Source organism: Delphinus delphis, chromosome 3 (genome assembly GCF_949987515.2).
Source record: "Delphinus delphis chromosome 3, mDelDel1.2, whole genome shotgun sequence".
Classification (NCBI taxonomy): domain Eukaryota; kingdom Metazoa; phylum Chordata; class Mammalia; order Artiodactyla; family Delphinidae; genus Delphinus; species Delphinus delphis.
This window is the reverse complement of record NC_082685.1, coordinates 108,239,450-108,257,010: the sequence shown is the minus strand read 5'-3', so window position 1 is coordinate 108,257,010 and position 17,561 is coordinate 108,239,450. Positions and strand designations below refer to the sequence as shown.

Genomic DNA, 17,561 nt, shown 5'->3' with positions numbered 1-17,561 from the left:
TACCAGGTATGGCAAGGTAGACTTTTTTCTCACATGCTGTCCCTAATCACTGGTAGTTGCTGCCTTGAGGGTCATCTTGAGAAGGAATCCAAGGCTGTGTTTGGCTATCATGAACACAGGTATTGGTTTTTAGTGATTATTCTTGATGGACTTGGCATTATATACCACATATTACTTACCACCTCTGTGCTCTATTGTCTTCTACCGTTTGCCCCTTGTCATTTCTAAATCTCCTAGTTTAACTTACATATTTTTTAAAGAGCTCTCCATTCCCAGTAGCTCTCAGAATAATCCTAATTGACTTCAGTGTCCATGTGGAAGACAGTAAACATTACACGTCTTATAGTTGTTTAAACCTCCTGAGCTCCAGTGACCTCCATCTCCAAGCTACCTTATATACTTATTTCCATGGCCACAGCTGAGACCTTCTCAATTTCTAAATCTCATAGTCTTCCCATCTTCCATTTCCCTCCTTTCACTGCAGTTGTCCTTTACCCTCTTTCATATGCAGTATTTCTTGATACTGCCATATTTTCCCAGCCCCTTTAACCTTCTCTTGGCATCTTTTCTTTTTCTACATAATCTGGACCACTGAGCTGTTCTCACTAGCATATTCTGTTTCCTCGTTCATCCTTATCCTTCCACTGACTCAACCCAGCAAAACCTCAACTTGCATGCATATTCATTGCAGCCCTCTCTGCTTGTTCTGACACTTCGGGAGCTGAGGACTGCCGAAGGCAACCACAATACCTCACAGAGTGTTGCACTGCAAATTCAGGCTCGCAACCTGTGCTGGGCCTTCACTTGTACCTGCTCATCTTAAAATGTTGTCCTCTCTTCTTCTTCACCATCAATTCCTAATCTATACTCGCTTTCTCAAACACTCTGCTTTTATCATTATCCTCTACCCCTGCATCTGAAAATCTTGTGATCATCAGACTTTGTCTTCCTTAATTTGGGGTGCCATTGAAAAACTTCTCTAATTTTTATGTTCATCCTCAAATGCCTTTCCTCTGATTGCAAGGGACAAGGTGTTAATTGTGTTGTTCAAATCCATCCTGTGCTGATGACCACATCTCCTAGCCCCTTTAGGATATTGCTTCATCAGTCACTTTCTCTCTTTGGTATTTTCAACTTTTACCTCTCTCCAACCCCCTTTGCTCAGCTTAAACATATATTCATATCTCCCTTTCTTAGGAAAAACAGTATCCTCCCTTAAGCCTATGTGCTGCTTCTGTTACCAATTTGTATCACTTTTCAATCAAATTTTTTGAAAAGTAGTCTACAAAGTTTTTACTTATTTCCTCACTTGTAGTTTTCTCCTCAGCCCACCACAATCTGGCTTCTCTCTCCACCATTCCTGAAACTGCTCACTAAGGCATCAATGACTGCTTCATTTTCAAGCTCCATGGATGTTTTCAGTCCTTTTCTTAATGGACCTCTCTTTTTCTTTTGACATTGTTGGTTCTTTGTTAGCTATTCTCTACTCCCTGGGCTCTGTGGCACTGCTCTTGCTAGGATCTCCTAATGCCTGACTCATTCTCTAGCTCTTTTGTTCATTCCTCTTCCTCAGTAGGTCCCTTAAATGTTGCTGCTCTGAAGGTTTCTTCCTCAACCCACTGCTCTTCTCACTATGCACAGAGGTTCCTAACTTTCTGGTTAAGACCCCTCAAACAATCTGTTGAAAATTATAGAATCTTTCCTTTCCAAAATATAGATAGGCATATACATACAAAATTTAGTGTAAAATTTCATGACCCACCAGAAGGCTTATTAAGAATTTGCTGTATGCATTCCAGCTGGGCAGTATTCACCCTCATGGTTTCATTTGTCTCTTTTAAACAGATGACTTGCAAATCTCTTAAGTTCATTTTAGCTTGCCTCCATAACTTAAGATGCATATTCTTTCCATTTCATTTCCATTTCATTGCCTGGCTTTAGATCCTCATGACCTCTCATCCAGCAACAGCTTCTAACTCTCCTCCCTGCCCTCAGGCTGTACCCTTCAGATCCATCTTCCACAGAACCACCGATGATTTACTATTCTGACCTTTTCAGCTCCAACGTCTGATTCTCTGTTTCCTGTGGAGACAGTCCAAACTCTGGCATGGCACACAAGTGACCTTTCAGGAAGTTCATCACTATTCTATCTGGTATCTTTGAGGCCCTTCCCATCCATTTCTCCTCCACTAGTGAGGGCAGACAGATTTAACTTGCATGGGATTTGACTATCTCTGTCTTACTATACTCTCTTTATCATGTTGGTGACATCAAACTTGCGGTTCTGTACACCCTTACTTACCTTGGTTCACACTGTCCTCCCCGCTTGGACCACTATTCTAACCCTTGTGCTTCACTCACTGACAATTTGCCCTGCAAAAACTCCTACTTAACCTTAAAGGTTCATCTCCACCCTCACCCCAGACACTTTCCCACACCATCCCCTCTTTGTAAGGAACTCTTCTTGTGCCTACCATAATCTGTGCATCACTCCATTGTATATACTTTAACTCGAAGTCCTCTTTTGCATTGCTGTCAGAATTAAGAATTGAGCTGTTAATTGAGAAATCTGACTAAAGCTAGAGTTAAAAAAATACATTTGTACTTAAAACATTTTATTTCAACTTAAAACATATAAACATTCATTTGCGAATTTTCTCATGTATGACCAAGGCATTTTCTTTGAGTATGGGTACTTGATTGGAATTCATTGTTCATTCTTAATTATACTGAACCTGGAATGCATCCTGTAAATTTCTAGTTTTGGTTTAAAAGAAAGAACTCAAGCCACTTGTGCCGCAATCTGAGTGCATAATCCTTGATTTGTATGATTTTTTTCCCCCTCAGCCAGTCTTTTCAGTTGTATTGTCTATAACTAGTTCAATAGTAGTTTGTTTTTTCTTATGAAGACTTACCTTTGTAGTCTTTCCAAGTCTTTATAAAGTCTACGTCTTAGAAATAACAGTTGTGTTTCTTTTTTACTTACATTTTATTGGTTTGGTTTGTGTTGCATTTAATTAAAGTATGTATTTATGATACATGAATATGGTTTGTGAAAGTACACTCAACTGATAGGAGCAGAGATGCTTCATAAAAAGCATGCTGTAGACATCAGTCATTGTTTTACAGAGGGAATAGATGCTGTGTCAGTTAATCTGGCAAGTTGAATGGAGGTTGGTCTTATAAGAGAGTTTCTGCTGTAATTATTGTTACTGGTTATCTCCCTTCATTGCAAGATAAGTTCTTTTTTTTTTTACAGTTCATACTTCATTTACTTATTCATTCATCCAACAAATGTTTATCAGGTTCAGTCTAGAGCCAGGCACTAAGCTGGGTGCTGGGGGTACCAAGATGAATTAGACTCGAATCTTGTCCTCAAGATGTTCGTGGTTTAGTGGGGGAAACAAGGTACATCTTGATGGAAGCATCCTGGAGGGACACCTGTAGAATGTGTATGAGTTTGCCAGGTGGGTAAACGCTTCTGCAACCACGAAGGACAGAGAAGTAAGCAGCTGTAGAGTGACTGTCCCCCAGGTAACCTTTGGCAATGTCTGGAGACATTTTTGGTTGTCACAACTGGGGAAAGGGACGCTACTGGCATCCCAGTGGATAGAGACCAGGAATGCTGCTCAACATCCTACAATGCTTCATTCAAGATAAGTTCTTACAAGGCAAGAACTATACACTTTTTCATTTTTGTGTATCTAACCTTTACCTATGCACAGTGCCTACTACTTACATACAATATGTATTTGTTGGATGAGTGAACAAATTCTTATGTAGGTCATACTAAATTTGAATATTCAGAAAGAACACTGGACTGAGAATCAGCTAGTATAGACAGATCATTGGCCCTGGAGCCAAACTGGGGTTTGAACTTTTCCTCATTTGTATTCTTGAGCAGATTACTTACTCTTTTTCATTTGAGGAATGAGGATAACAGCAGCCTTTGGGTTTTGTGAGGATTAAATGGGAATGTGAAGTGTCTAGCATAAGCACCTGACATAGTAAGCAGTTAACAAGTGCTAATTGTCCTGATGATGCTTATCACTAATGAGGAGAATGTGGGAATTCACTTGGTCCAACTTTTCTCATCAAGAGACTTGAACTATATAATCTGAGTTTCCTTCCAGCTGCTCTAAAATTTTCTTTCTATAAACAATGTTTCATGTTTTAGATAGATTTATATAACAAATATGTGGGTAATCCTTGATTTTGGCACATTTGTAAACTCAATAAAGTAGGTAATTAATTAGGTGATCATCACCTTACACCTTGCAAAACAAATACTTTCAGGCTTTAGAACATCTTTTGTTAGTGAGTTGAACTCTAATATAAGGTGTGAAGAACAGCCCAGCTCCACTAATCACTGTGATGCTGCCTATATAAGAGCTAAGGTAGGAGATAGAGAAGGAAGCGTGAGGAGGTTGTTTGGAAGCATTAGCTTAGAAGAAGTGAGATAATGAACACTTGAAAGTTAATTTATGGACAAACTAAACTTTTTGAACCATAGATACGTATTTGTTATCAATACAAAGCTAGGTTTTGGGTTTTCATGTTTTTTTTTAAAAAAAAAATAAATTTATTTATTTATTTATTTTTGGATACATTGGGTCTTCGTTGCTGTGCACGGGCTTTCTCTAGTTGCGTGAGCAGGGGCTACTCTTCGTTGCAGTGCGTGGGCTTCTCATTGCGGTGGCTTCTCTTGTTGCGGAGCACGGGCTCTAGGCAGGTGGGCTTCAGTAGTGCGGGCTCTAGATCACAGGCTCAGTAGTTGTGGTGCACAGGCTTAGTTGGTCTGCTGCATGTGGGATCCTCCCGGACCAGGGCTTGAACCCGTGTCCCCTGCATTGGCAGGCGGATTCCCAACCCCTGTGCCACCAGGGAAGTCCCTGGGTTTTCATGTTGATCACATTTTCTTCCTGATTAAAAAAGGGGGATAGGGTGAGAAAGATGAAAACAAAACACTTTTTTTTTTGGAGTGGCTCTGAGGTTATTTTCCAATATACATCCCAAATTTTTGTTTGTTTAAAGAAATAAGTGAATTAGCTGAATTCTTTTTAGTATTCATTCCACAGCTGATGCTAATAGTTTTTATGTTTCAGTTGTTATTTAGTATGGAAGAAGATGAGTTCTTTGGAGAAGAAACGTTCCAGCATTATTGTGCAGAATTCATTAAACATTCACAGAAGATAGGCGATGGCTGGGAATGGAGAACTTCAAAGGTAAGAAAATTTTATTTTCTATTTCAATGGGGTTTTTTTTTTGTTCCCCCCCCCCACGAAAACCTCAGTAATTGAAAGTAATGTATGAAAGCTAGTTTGATTTAGTAGAAGGCTTAAATTGAAGAATGTTTTAAAACAGCTGTCCATTTTATTACTTCAGCTATATATACTCATTATAATTAGGCTAATGAAGTATTATCTACAAAAGTCCTTAGGTGAACTGCTTCAATTTAATAATAAGAGTTGTTAGCATATTAATTATCTGAATGTAAACAGATGCTTCTGTGGTGCTTCAAACCATTTGCTTACACTATTAATTTTCTTAGGAAACTACTTTTGTCCAGAGAGTGGAAAGATAATCCAGAAACCAAACCATAGTCAAATAATCACAAATTCTGAAATATTGAGGACTGTATTCACTGGGAATTTCTTAATAATATAAATACTTCCAAAACATTCTTTCTTTTTATTCTATTCAGTAGTAATAATGTAAAAGGTCTATGTACTCATTTATTTCCACACATACATTTGGTAAGGTTCTCTGCCAAAAGCTCTTTAAGAGTTCCTTGAAATACTGTTCTTAGAGAATAAGTAAGTTTTCTCTACTTGACATTTTATCTGATCCGTGAAAAAGTGGTGAATCCTGATTCTCTGCTGATTAGCTGTTTCCTATATGAAATCTGAGAAATGAGAACAGTTTTGAGCTTATTCCTATGATTCAGATCTAGAGGCTAGGGAAATGCAGGCCTTGATCAGATCTAGATTGTCCCTGGGAGGAGAAGCCATGATTCCTCTTGGGTCATATATCAGCTAAGCTTTGACAGGGGAGCTCATGTGAGGGTTCAGAGGTATAGAGTCAATTTCTTGTGGTGGATTCTAGCCCCACTCTCTAAGCTAGTGATGGGACAGTTCATAAACTTTTAAGGCATCTCTTGCTCTAGGATAACATGACCTTACTAGCATCTTTTATTAATTTTGTTCCTGAGTATTTAAAAATTTTGTTTGCTATTGTGTTTGAATTTTTATTCATCTTATTTCTTCTATGATTATTATTGACATATAAAAGAACTGCTAATTTTTGTATATTAATTTTGTAACCATTCAGTCATCTTATTGAATTCTCCTGTTAATTTTCATAATTTTTCAGTGATTTCTCTTGTGTCTTCTAGGTAGAGTGAGGTTATCTGCAAATGAGGAGTTTTTTGTTGCCTTCTTTGTAATATTTCTCCCTACTATTTATGAACTGAGTAGAAAAATGTTAATAGTAATAACAGCTCTCTTTGTCTTCTTCCTGACTTTAATATTAATGCTTCTGATATGTAATGATTAAAACGTTGGTTGTTTATTCATTGAATGAGAATAGGTTTCTGACCCCTTTTGTCCTGTAATAATTTGTGTGATTCTTCCTTGGGAACTTTCCCTTTTCACCAGGTTAAAAAAAAAAAAAAGAATTTTTCTTTTATCTTAAGTTGCAAGCAGGATAATAGAGATTCCTGTTACCATTTCAGTGACCTAGCAGAGTTGGGGAGCAGAAAGGTAGGAAGTTGGGTCTGTGTGTGTATGTATGTGTGTGTGTGTGTGTGTGTGTGTGTGTGTATGTATGTATGTGTGTGTGTTGGGAGACTCTGGGGAAGATCTCCAAGAGACAAATTTTATGTCAGAAGTTTCTTCACTGAATTTGTTGAAACTAGTGCCATAAGAACCAGTTTCCAGGATTTGTTTTTATTCTGGCCTGGCCTCTACTTCACGGATGGGTATGGCTAAGTCTAGTTTCTTGTTTGCTGCCACTTTCTGCTGAGTTCCCTACCCTTTGGAGTAAGAATTGCACCTCTAATTAAGGGCTGTTCTCTTTAATGTGGGGGTAAGCCTGTAGATAGTATCAAAACAAAACAAAACATTCATCAGAGAAAATCTTTATAGCCTTAGGGTAAGGACTGCAAACTCAAAAGTCTGTGAAGACCTGGTTGGGTAATGTAAGTGGGTCAAGCTGCCAGGGACAAGACAGAATGGACACTGAGTCTTGGGGCCTGTGGCTGACCAGAGTGCTTGGCCTGAGACCAGGTTGGAAACATGGGCCTAGGGTTTTACCAGATCTTCCAAGAAAAGTAAAAAAGATTTGGGGATAAAATCTAAATTTTTAAAGGTTGGCAACTAATTAAAAAAGATATTTTTTAAACACAGTGAGGACCAAACCCAGCATGCCAGTGATGTATAATATGTGGGCTCTGTGTGGCCAGTGGGTGACTTCTGGGACTGGATGTCTGCATGGTGTTGACTGTGGTTTCTCACCCAGCCCTGCCTCAGTGCATGCTGTTGATCTGAATTAGGAAAAGGGACTCCAGCAAGGAGATCCCTCTCTTCTGTATTTTGGAATATTAGTATTTTTACTACTTAATTTCTGCAGTTCTGTACCCAGTTTAAGAAGGAAATTGTGAATCAGTCACTTTATTTCCTTTAACCTTCCATCTGTATTACATCTCAGGCTTTGTGGGACTGTTTGGAGACAATACTTAGAATATTCTTTTACTTTTTAGGCTCCAGAAATTAATTTTTATATTAAAAATAGTTGTATTGATGTATAATTGACAAACAATAAACTGCACATATTTAAAGTGTATAATTTGATCAGTTTTGACCTATGTACGGACCTTGAACCTTCACTACAATCATGAGAGTGAACATATCCGTTATCCCCAAAAGTTTCCTAATACAACTTTTTAATGCCTCTCTCTGCCCCTTTTTGCCCCTTATTTTTTAAAAAACCTTTGTTTATCCCTGTATGTAGAGGCTCCTTTAAAGAGTACATATATTGTCACTCATACGTTCAGGTTTTTTCACAAATCACTTTGGTACCACCCATTTTATTTTTTAATTTTAAAATAATTATGACAATGTTTAGAGAATTGGTATAATTCAACTTTTTATATAAGGCAAAGCATCATTTTTTCCTGCAAAGTTGATGAGAAAAGCAATGTGAATTAATGAAACATGTAAATAATTTAAAATTTTTGAAAGGAAGAAGTTTCTTAAAATAATCAAAATAGTCCTAATTTTTATATCTGGAGGTATGCAGATTAAGGAGAATACTTCTAAATCAGTATTTTTTCAGTGGGGCTTAATTCTATTGGCATCTGGGCAGGATAGTTCTTCTTGTTCTCCTACCCCCATCATCTCCAAACCCTTCAGGAAGGCGGTACACTTTTGTTGAGAGCCATTGTTTAACATGATGGTATGTCAGATATTAAAGATAGTGGTTAATAGCATGGGCTTCAGAGTTAGATAGACCTGAGTACAAATCCTGACTCTACCATTTACTAACTGGATTTTAGACAAATTACTTAATGTCTCCAAACTTCATTTTCTTTATCTATAAAATAGGAATAATAGTAATACTCACCTAACATGGCTATTGTATACGTTAAATGAGATTTGCATTCAAAAAGTTTAGCACAGTTTCTGGCACGTGGACAGTTATATTGTGGTTATAATTTTTAGTTGGTTGTTTGAAATTTTCAGCATCTTTTGTTATAGAAATAAAGCTATGAATGAAATTGTAGTTAGGTTTTCAGAAACCTTCATGAAAATCTATTAGCACCAAATATACCGTAATTGTCTGTAGTGTATTGTTCTGAATTCTCTACAATAAGGGGAGCAGAGATGGTAAATAACAATGAATGCAATTGTTTGAAACACATTATAGGGTTACGTTGTTTTATTGCACTTTGCTTTATTGCACTTTATGGATATTGCATGTTTTACAAATTGAAGTTTTGTGGTAACCCTGCCTCGAGCAAGTCTATTGGTACCACTTTTCCAACAACATTTGCTTAATCGTGTCTCTGTGTCATATTTTGATAATTCTCACAGTATTTCAAACTTTTTCATTATTATATTTGTTATGGTGATCTGTGACCAGTGATCTTTGATGTTAGTATTGTGATTGTTTGAGGGTGCCAGGAATCCTGTCCATTAAGACAGCGAACTTAATAAATGTGTGTGTTCTGACTGCTCCACTGACTGGCCATTGCCCCATCTCTGTCCCTCTCCTCGGGCCTCCCTATTTCCTGAGACACAGCAATATTGAAATTAGGCCAATTAATAACCCTAAAATGGGCTCTAAGTGCTCAAGTGAAAGTAAGCATTGCCTATCTTCACTTTGAATCAGAAACTGGAAATGATTGAGCTTAGTGAGGAAGGCATGTCAAAAGCTGAGTAGATGAAAACCTAGGCCTCTTGCACCAAACAGTTAGCCAAGCTGTGGATGCAAAGCAGAAGCTCTTGAAGGAAGTTAAGTGTGCTACTCCAGTGAATATGCAAATGATAAGAAAGTGAAACAGCCTTACTACTGATAAGAAGAAAGTTTTAGTGGTTGGGATAGAAGACCAAACCAGGACGACTTCCCATAAGCCGAAGCCTAATCCAGAGGAAGGCCCTATCTCTTCAATTCTGTGACAGCTGAGAAAGGTGAGGGTGTTACAGAAGAAAAGTTTGAAGATAGCAGAGTTTGGCTCATGAGGTTTCAGGAAAGAAACTATCTCCATAACATAGAAGTGTGAGGTGAAGCAGCAAGGGCTGAATGTGGAAGCTGCAGCAAGTTATCCAGAAGATCTAGCTAAGATCATCAATTAAGGTACCTACACTAAACAACAAATTTTCAGTGTAGACAAAACAGCCTTCTATTGGAAGAAGATGCCATCTAGGACTTTCACAGCTGGAAAGGAGAAGTCAATGCCTGGCTTCAAAACTTCAAAGACATAAAGGCTGACTATCTTGTTAGGGGCTAATACAGCTGGTGACTTTAAGTGGAAGCCAGTGCTCATTTATCATTCTGAAAATTTTAGGGCCCTTTAGGTTATGCTAAATCTACTCTGCCTGTGTTCTATAAATGGAGCAAAAAAGCCTGGATGATAGCACATCTATTTATAAGTGGTTAACGGAATATATTAAGCCCACTGTTGAGACATACTGTTCAGAAAAAAAGATTCATTTCAAAATAGTACTGGTCATTGACAATGTACCTAGTCACCCAAGAGCCCTGATGGAGATGTACAAGATTAATATTGTTTTCATGCTTACTAACACAACATCCATTCTGCAGCCCATGGTTCGAGTAATTTCAACTTTCAAGTCACATTTTGTAAGAGATACATTTCATAAGGTTATAGCTGCCAAAGATAGTGATTCCTCAGTTGGATCTGGGCAAAGTCAATTGAAAGCCTCCTGGAAAGGACTCACCATTCTAGGTGCCATTAGGAACACTGTGATTCATGGGAAGGAGTCAAAATGTCAACATTAACAGGAGTTTGGAAGAAGTTGACCAATCCTCATGGATGACTTTGAGGGGTTCAAGACTTCAGTGGAGGAAGTCACTGCAGATGTAGTAGAAATAGCAAGAGAACTAGCATTAGAAGTGGAGCCTGAAGATGTGACTGACTTACAGCAATCTCATGATAAAACTTGAACAGATGAGGAGTTGCTTCTTACGGGTGAGCAAAGAAAGTGGTTTCGTGAGATAGAATCTACTCCTGGTGAAGATGCTGTGACGAACTGACAACAAAGGATTTAGAATATGACATAAACTTAGTTGATAAAGCAGAAGCAGCATTTGAGAGGACTGACTCCAGTTTAGAAAGAAATTCAAAATGGGTAAAATGCTATCAAACAGCATTGCATACTACAGAGACATCGTTGGTGAAAGAAGTGGTCAGTTGATGTTGCAAACTTCATTGTTGTCTTATTTTAAGAAATTGCCACAGCCATCCCAACCTTCAGTGACCACCACCCTGATGAGTCAGCAGCCATCAACATCGAGACAAGACACTCCACCAGCAAAATGATTATGACTCACTGGAGGCTCAGATGATGGTTAACATTTTCTAGCAATAAAGTATTTTTTGTTCATACAATGTGTTTTTAGACCTAATGCTATTGCACACTTAATATAGTGTATACATAACTTTTATATGCATTGGGAAACATAACTTAGTATAGTGTAAACATAACTTTTATATGCATTGGGAAACCAAAAAATTCATGTGACTCGCTGTATTTTGATATTTGCTTTATTGTGGAGTTCTGAAGCCTAGCCCTTTATATCACCAATATATGTCTGTATATATCTTAAAAACCCATGGGCTCATAATGTTAGAGAAGGAGGGAGGGATGGGGGGGGTGGGGAAAAAGAGAGAGAGAGAGAGTGAGTGGAGCAGAAGAGACTCCAAACCTAACTCATTGAACACCATTGGGAGTATCTAGGACATCAACTCATCAACTCCTTGGTCTGAAAATTGTTAGTCAAAAGGAAAGAAATAAGCATTTATCCTGTCTTTCCTGCATGAATTGTATCTCATAGTAACTAAATAGCCTAATTTGATAAGGAAAATTGTTTTTTCCCTGAGAATTCCATCTAATAAATATGGAAAGGATGATAGAATTAGAAAGTCACCACTTTTCAATCCCTAATGAAATGAATTAGTCAACAATAATCAGTAGATGAAAATATAAGGTGAAAAATTGATGTGAAATTTACAAAAGAGGGATTGACTTATCATTACCTGAACCTAGCATTCAATCTTATCATTACTAAAAATAGAATATCCAGATATTATGTACTTTCTGAAGTTTTATAACCTGAATCACAGAGCACAGTCTATGGAATATTCTTGCCCCCAAAGATGAACCTGAATAGAACCAATTAAGGAAGACAAGTGATAGAGGACCAAGTTAATTGACACCACAGGAAGCAAATAGAAAAATTCAGAAATCTAAAGGACATTTGACCCAGTTTCCTTAAAAAGTTAATGGTAGGATAAAGAAGTGAGGAGGAGGACTGCACTTCTAACTATTTAGAATTAAGGACCAGTTTTTTGTTTTGTTTTGTTTTTAAAATATCCTTGGGGCAGCGACCAGTAAGCTGTCCCGGTGCGCAAAACTAGTGTGCAGCTCAGATCATGTGAGACTCAATCACGGGAGGGTGAGATTACCAGCCTGGTTCACTAGATGGGTCCACTGACCATGCACTTGGGTGTGTTGACAGTGTCAACTTGCTATGAAAATTTCCAAGTCCTTACTTTCCTTTTCTGAATTTATCGTATTGACCCATAACAAAGAGTTTGCAGATTGAGAACAGTTTTGGGACTGGTAATTTACAATTAGTTCTTGAATTGGCACCAGTTCAGACCACATTTTGAATAGCACTACTCTAAATTAATAGAAATCAGGAGGCATAGCCTAATGTGATGTGTGAACCTTCTTTGGACCCTGACTCAAATCAACTGTAAAAGGACCTTTTTTGAGACAGTTGGGGATATTTGATTATGGACTAAGGTATAAAATGATACTAATGATGTTAGCAAAGAAAAAAATATACCAGGGATAGATGAAGCAAATGTGGCAAAATCATGACATATATTGAATCTAAGTAATGTGTATATAGGTTTAATTTTGGTACTGTTCTCTCTACCTCTTTGTATATTACATATATGCTTCCTTTTCTTCCGCGTCATCACAATTTATTCTTCACCCTAAACTTTATTCATCATAGCATATGTTCTTAGCCTTGTCTTAGATTCAGAGCCCTTTTGGGAATTTGTGCAGTTTAAAACTTCAAAGCAACTTGCCTTCTAAAATTTTTTCTTTTGTTTTTGTGTTTTTACTCACTGGATATGACTACATTAGTTCTGTGATATCACTTTTTACAGGTTATTGGTAAAATAATTTCCCATAGCTTTTCAACTATATTCTCTCACTTTTGTATAGCAGAAACAGGAAGAGAGACCATTCAGGTACTGAAAACAAAATATTCTATTCTATTAATACTAATTTTGAGATTAAATTTTATACAAATAACACTAGATTATTTTGTATGTTACTCGTTTTTTTAAAAAATTTTAAATTGAAGTATAGTTGATTTACTTTGATTTACAATGATATGCAGAAGAATTGTTTATTTTATTTTATTTTATTTATTTTGGCCGCATTGCACGGCATGCAGGCGGCATGAGGGACCTTACAAGACCAGGGATCAAACCCATGCCCTCTGCAATGGAAGCACAGAGTCTTAACCACTGGAACGCCATGGAAGTCCTGTTATTCTTAAAGAAGAATTAAAAGGCCTCTGCTCCCCACCCCCTATTAATCCCTGTCTCTTCAGTTAAACCTACTTGATTATATTTTGAAATTTCATAGCAGCACACTAGAAATATTTTGATTATTTCCCTGACAGCTTAGGAACCCTTCTTGAAAGGGCTTATTTCCTAATTTATATAGAGTAAAAATTTTAAATTTTATTCTTAGAAATTTAAACAATTTAAATTTCTTTTTGATTCCTGATTTTTTTTTTTTTTGCGGTACGCGGGCCTCTCACTGTTGTGGCCTCTCCCGTTGCGGAGCACAGGCTCCGGACGCGCAGGCTCAGCGGTCATGGCTCATGGGCCCAGCCGCTCCGCGGCATGTGGGATCCTCCCGGACCGGGGCACGAACCCGTGTCCTCTGCATCGGCAGGCGGACTCTCAACCACTGCACCACCAGGGAAGCCCTTGATTCCTGATTTTTAATTCCGTTTTAATTCCTTCCTTTCAGTAGTCTTTCACTATGATTAATTCACATTGATTTTCTTAAAACCCTTCAACATTATCCTAATTACATCAAATTCATATTTTTAAAATAGATTCTAAAATATTTCCATATCTTACTTCATTCCATCTTTTAACACTATCTTGTTAGAAAACCCACCCTACCCTTCCCATCAATCCTGCTGCCGTGCTGAATTTCTCACTTTGTTTATTTGCACAGATATCTTTTTTTTAATGTCTTATTATGAAAAATTTTAAGCATACAAAAGCAAAGAGAATAGTATAATGAATTCCCATGTACCTATCACTTAGCTCCCACAATTACCAACTCACAGCCAGGAATATACTGTTTTAAAGCATATATCATGAAGTGACATGATATATCTCAATTAAGTTGACTTTCTTTTTTCCCCTTCCCCCATATGTCTTAAAATTATGGGTTTTTCAAGTGCACTTTAAATTTATTTATCATTAATATTAAAATTAATAATCTCAGAAAAAGACTCTAGAGACATAAAATATTATTTCTACAAATTTTTATTTATTTAAAAAATTATGGTAAAATACATATACATAACATAAAATTTATCATCTTAACCATTTTTAAGTGTATAGTTCAGTAGCCTTAAGTACATTCACATTGTTGTGCAACCAAGTTCCAGAACTGTTTTCATCTTGCAAAATCAAAACTCTATACCCCTTAAACACTAACTCCTCATTCCTCCTTCCCCAGCCCCTGGCAACTACCCTTCTACTTTCTATGAATTTGACTACTCTAGGTAGTTCATATAGGGGGAATCATACAGTATTTATCTTTTTGTGACTGGCTTATTTCACTTAGCATGACATCTTCGAAGTTCACCCATTATTTCTACAATTTTGACTTAGGGATTTATAAAGTAGAGAACTAAACAGAATTGGGGGGTGCATTTCCGTTAGATTATGACATCTTGAATTACATAGCCTCATTCTGTTAAGAGATTTCATTTCTTTTATTTTGAAGCACGACATTATTAAAGAGAGTTAAAAGTGCTTTCTATGTGTGTCTAGTAAGACTAATTTTTCATCATGTCTCCAATTTGCTGATACTGTATAAATCCTACTGGCTAGTTCTATCAGAAACATAATCAAATTCGAGAGTAAATAATGGAATTAATATCTTAAATACGGTTATTTTACTTTGCCTATGCATTCATTTTTGTGGTATTTATACATTGAGTTGTTGGAAGTAAGGCTTTCTATTTTAAAGGTGAAATATTAACTATCCTCTTATACTTTTTGATCTCTATGTACACAATATCCTTAGACAGATTCTTTGCTAAAATTTAGTGACAATTTTAAGGTTTATGAAAAGAATAGACGTTTCCCACAGGTTTCTTAAGTATAATATTGCTTTATGTGAGTAACAAATAAATACATTTGTTGGCCTGAAATACTTAATTTTGCTTAACTTTTATTCTTCTTCCTCCAGCTTATTAAAAACATTTTTTATATATCCCAGTATTAATCCTTTTTAGGGTGGCTGTGAGCATGTTATTGCTATTAGTTTTAGTGTAATGCTGTATTTGTTTAAGTCATCTACTGTGAGTTAATGAAATATCATTTCTGGCCCCAAATGTCACTAGATAAAGATTAAATATATTGCATTCACATAGTCTCTTGATTAGACTAAAGTAGAGTTTTTTTAGTTTATCTTTGGAGATTAGGAGAAAAATGCACTTGGAGCAGCATGCTGTGTTTTTGTAACAAACATTGACTCATAGTTACACTAGGTTTTTCATTCATAATTTATTGTGTGTTATGATATGATCTGTCACTTAAGCATATGCAAATCTTAAGCAATCACTTCAAGAAGAACAAGTTGTATTACTTGTGAATTAAATATTTTTGAACACCATTTTTAAAGACTATCAAGAGTATCAGAAAGGAAAGCTGTAATACTTTACAAATTTATCAATTGAACTTAAACAGTGATAGTAATTGTGCACATTTAACAATTAAAAGCACATTCTTGGCTGACAGTGATGTTTGGGTTCATTGAGCAGGCTGGCAGACTCTATTTCAAAAAGTCTCCTAGGGAGTTAACACTGGTAAGTTTATCAAGCCCAGGATCTGACCCTCAGATTCAGATAGAATAGAATGGATAGAATGGAATTCAGATAGAATGTCTCTCAAAGAGGGATCCACATCGAGCAATGTCAAATTATATATATATATATATATATCCTTTGACATTTGTATCCTGATATATATATATATCAGAATCTAATTTATTAATTTATAATGAATAGAATTGTCAAATGAACTGGAATGCTCCTGTCATTGTGATGATTCATTTTGTTTTGTAAGTGGGCAAATCACAATTGCGTGAACACAGAATGAGTACAAATTCTCATGTGTAGTTATATGAATGAAATATTTAGTGGCATAATCTAAGAGTGGCATCATACATCTGGCTCTGCAGTAGGGATAATCTTACCATTTGAGGCCAAGTTGTTTAAAGTAATGATATGTAGGGTAGGAAATCTCTTTCTTGAATAGTGTAGTGGGCAATGCTAATGTTTCCTCCACTGATCTCATTTTTTTTTTTTTTTTTTTTAAGTTTTAATGACTGACCAGTCTCTTTTAGTCACCATTTGATTATAGCCAAATCTTGCAGACTGGGGAGCTATTCTGTCTCTTTAGGGTAATTTGCCCATCTGCTCTGATCTATTATGAGTTAATTTCATGCTTGAACTCGAAAAATGCTTATTTCTAAAGCCTTGGATTGGGCCTCCAGTTACAGACAGCATTACCCTGATCTTGAATGTTTGTAGAAATAGAAAAAAAAAATCATAAAAGAATCACATTACCCTAATACAATTGTGGTTGTTTTGGTGAATTTCCCTCATGTGTAGGCTTTCATTTTTAGGTCCTCTTAAACACGTGTTGCTAAATTTCCTAAATGGGATTTTAATGGTTGTTCTTTTAAATTTAAAATATTGGAGTGAAATTACATATCTAAAACATTATCTTCCCTTTTAGGAACAGAATAGGTGTTCACTTTAAAGACTGATTCTGCTAGGTATATGTTGTAACTGGTTACCTAAATGAACTGTCATACTACTTCTAGTGCTTTTAAAAATAATTATTTGGTGCTTTCCATGTCATCTGACATAGCAAAAATATGGTTTCTTTTCCAAAATATATGGCTTCATTTTGGTCATATTGTTTTAGTGACAATTTCCAGAACTAATTGCATGCTATAGCAGCAATCACATGTATTCTTGCTTTACAGCATCCTTTTTTAGGCTGACAACACTTTGTAAGTATATGGGGCAGTCTTGTTTTCTTCATTTTGTGTCAAGATAACTTAAATAAACGAATAAACTTGGACACCGAGATAACAATTGACCTGCCCAAGTCTGAGCTACCACTGGAGCAAGGACCCAGGTCTTTGGACCACTACAGTCCCGAATTTCCATTTATTTATCTGCTTCTAAATAATAGCCTTTGTACAAAGTTTAATCACATAAGTGATCTCACAGATTAGAGTTTGGTAACCTCAAGCTCCGAAAATTGAGCTCCTCATCTTTCAACCTCCTGTCAGTTGACTTCTTTTTTTTAGTAGATGGCTCTACCATCCTTCTGGCTCAGGCCATAAACCTGAAGGCTTTTACATTCCTCTGTCTCCTCAATACCTAGACCTGATGGATCATTATATCAGTTTATTCCACCTTTAAAAATCTCTCACATTGGCTTACCTCTGCCTCCTCTGCCCTCC

At 36.6% G+C, this 17,561-nt stretch overlaps 1 protein-coding gene across 3 annotated transcripts in view; it reads left to right on the top strand.

The window, feature by feature from the left end:
- The window catches only part of ATG10 (autophagy related 10), a 250,044-nt gene that overhangs the window by 9,968 nt on the left and 222,515 nt on the right, over positions 1-17,561 (top strand). For all 3 annotated transcript variants that reach the window (XR_009518996.1, XM_060009200.1, XM_060009199.1), the window contains exon 2: positions 5,106-5,225. Coding sequence is in view for 2 of the 3 variants with exons in the window: in XM_060009200.1 (XP_059865183.1) it covers positions 5,118-5,225 (108 nt within the window). In the remaining variant the exon portion in view is untranslated. The remainder of the gene's footprint in view (positions 1-5,105; positions 5,226-17,561) is intronic.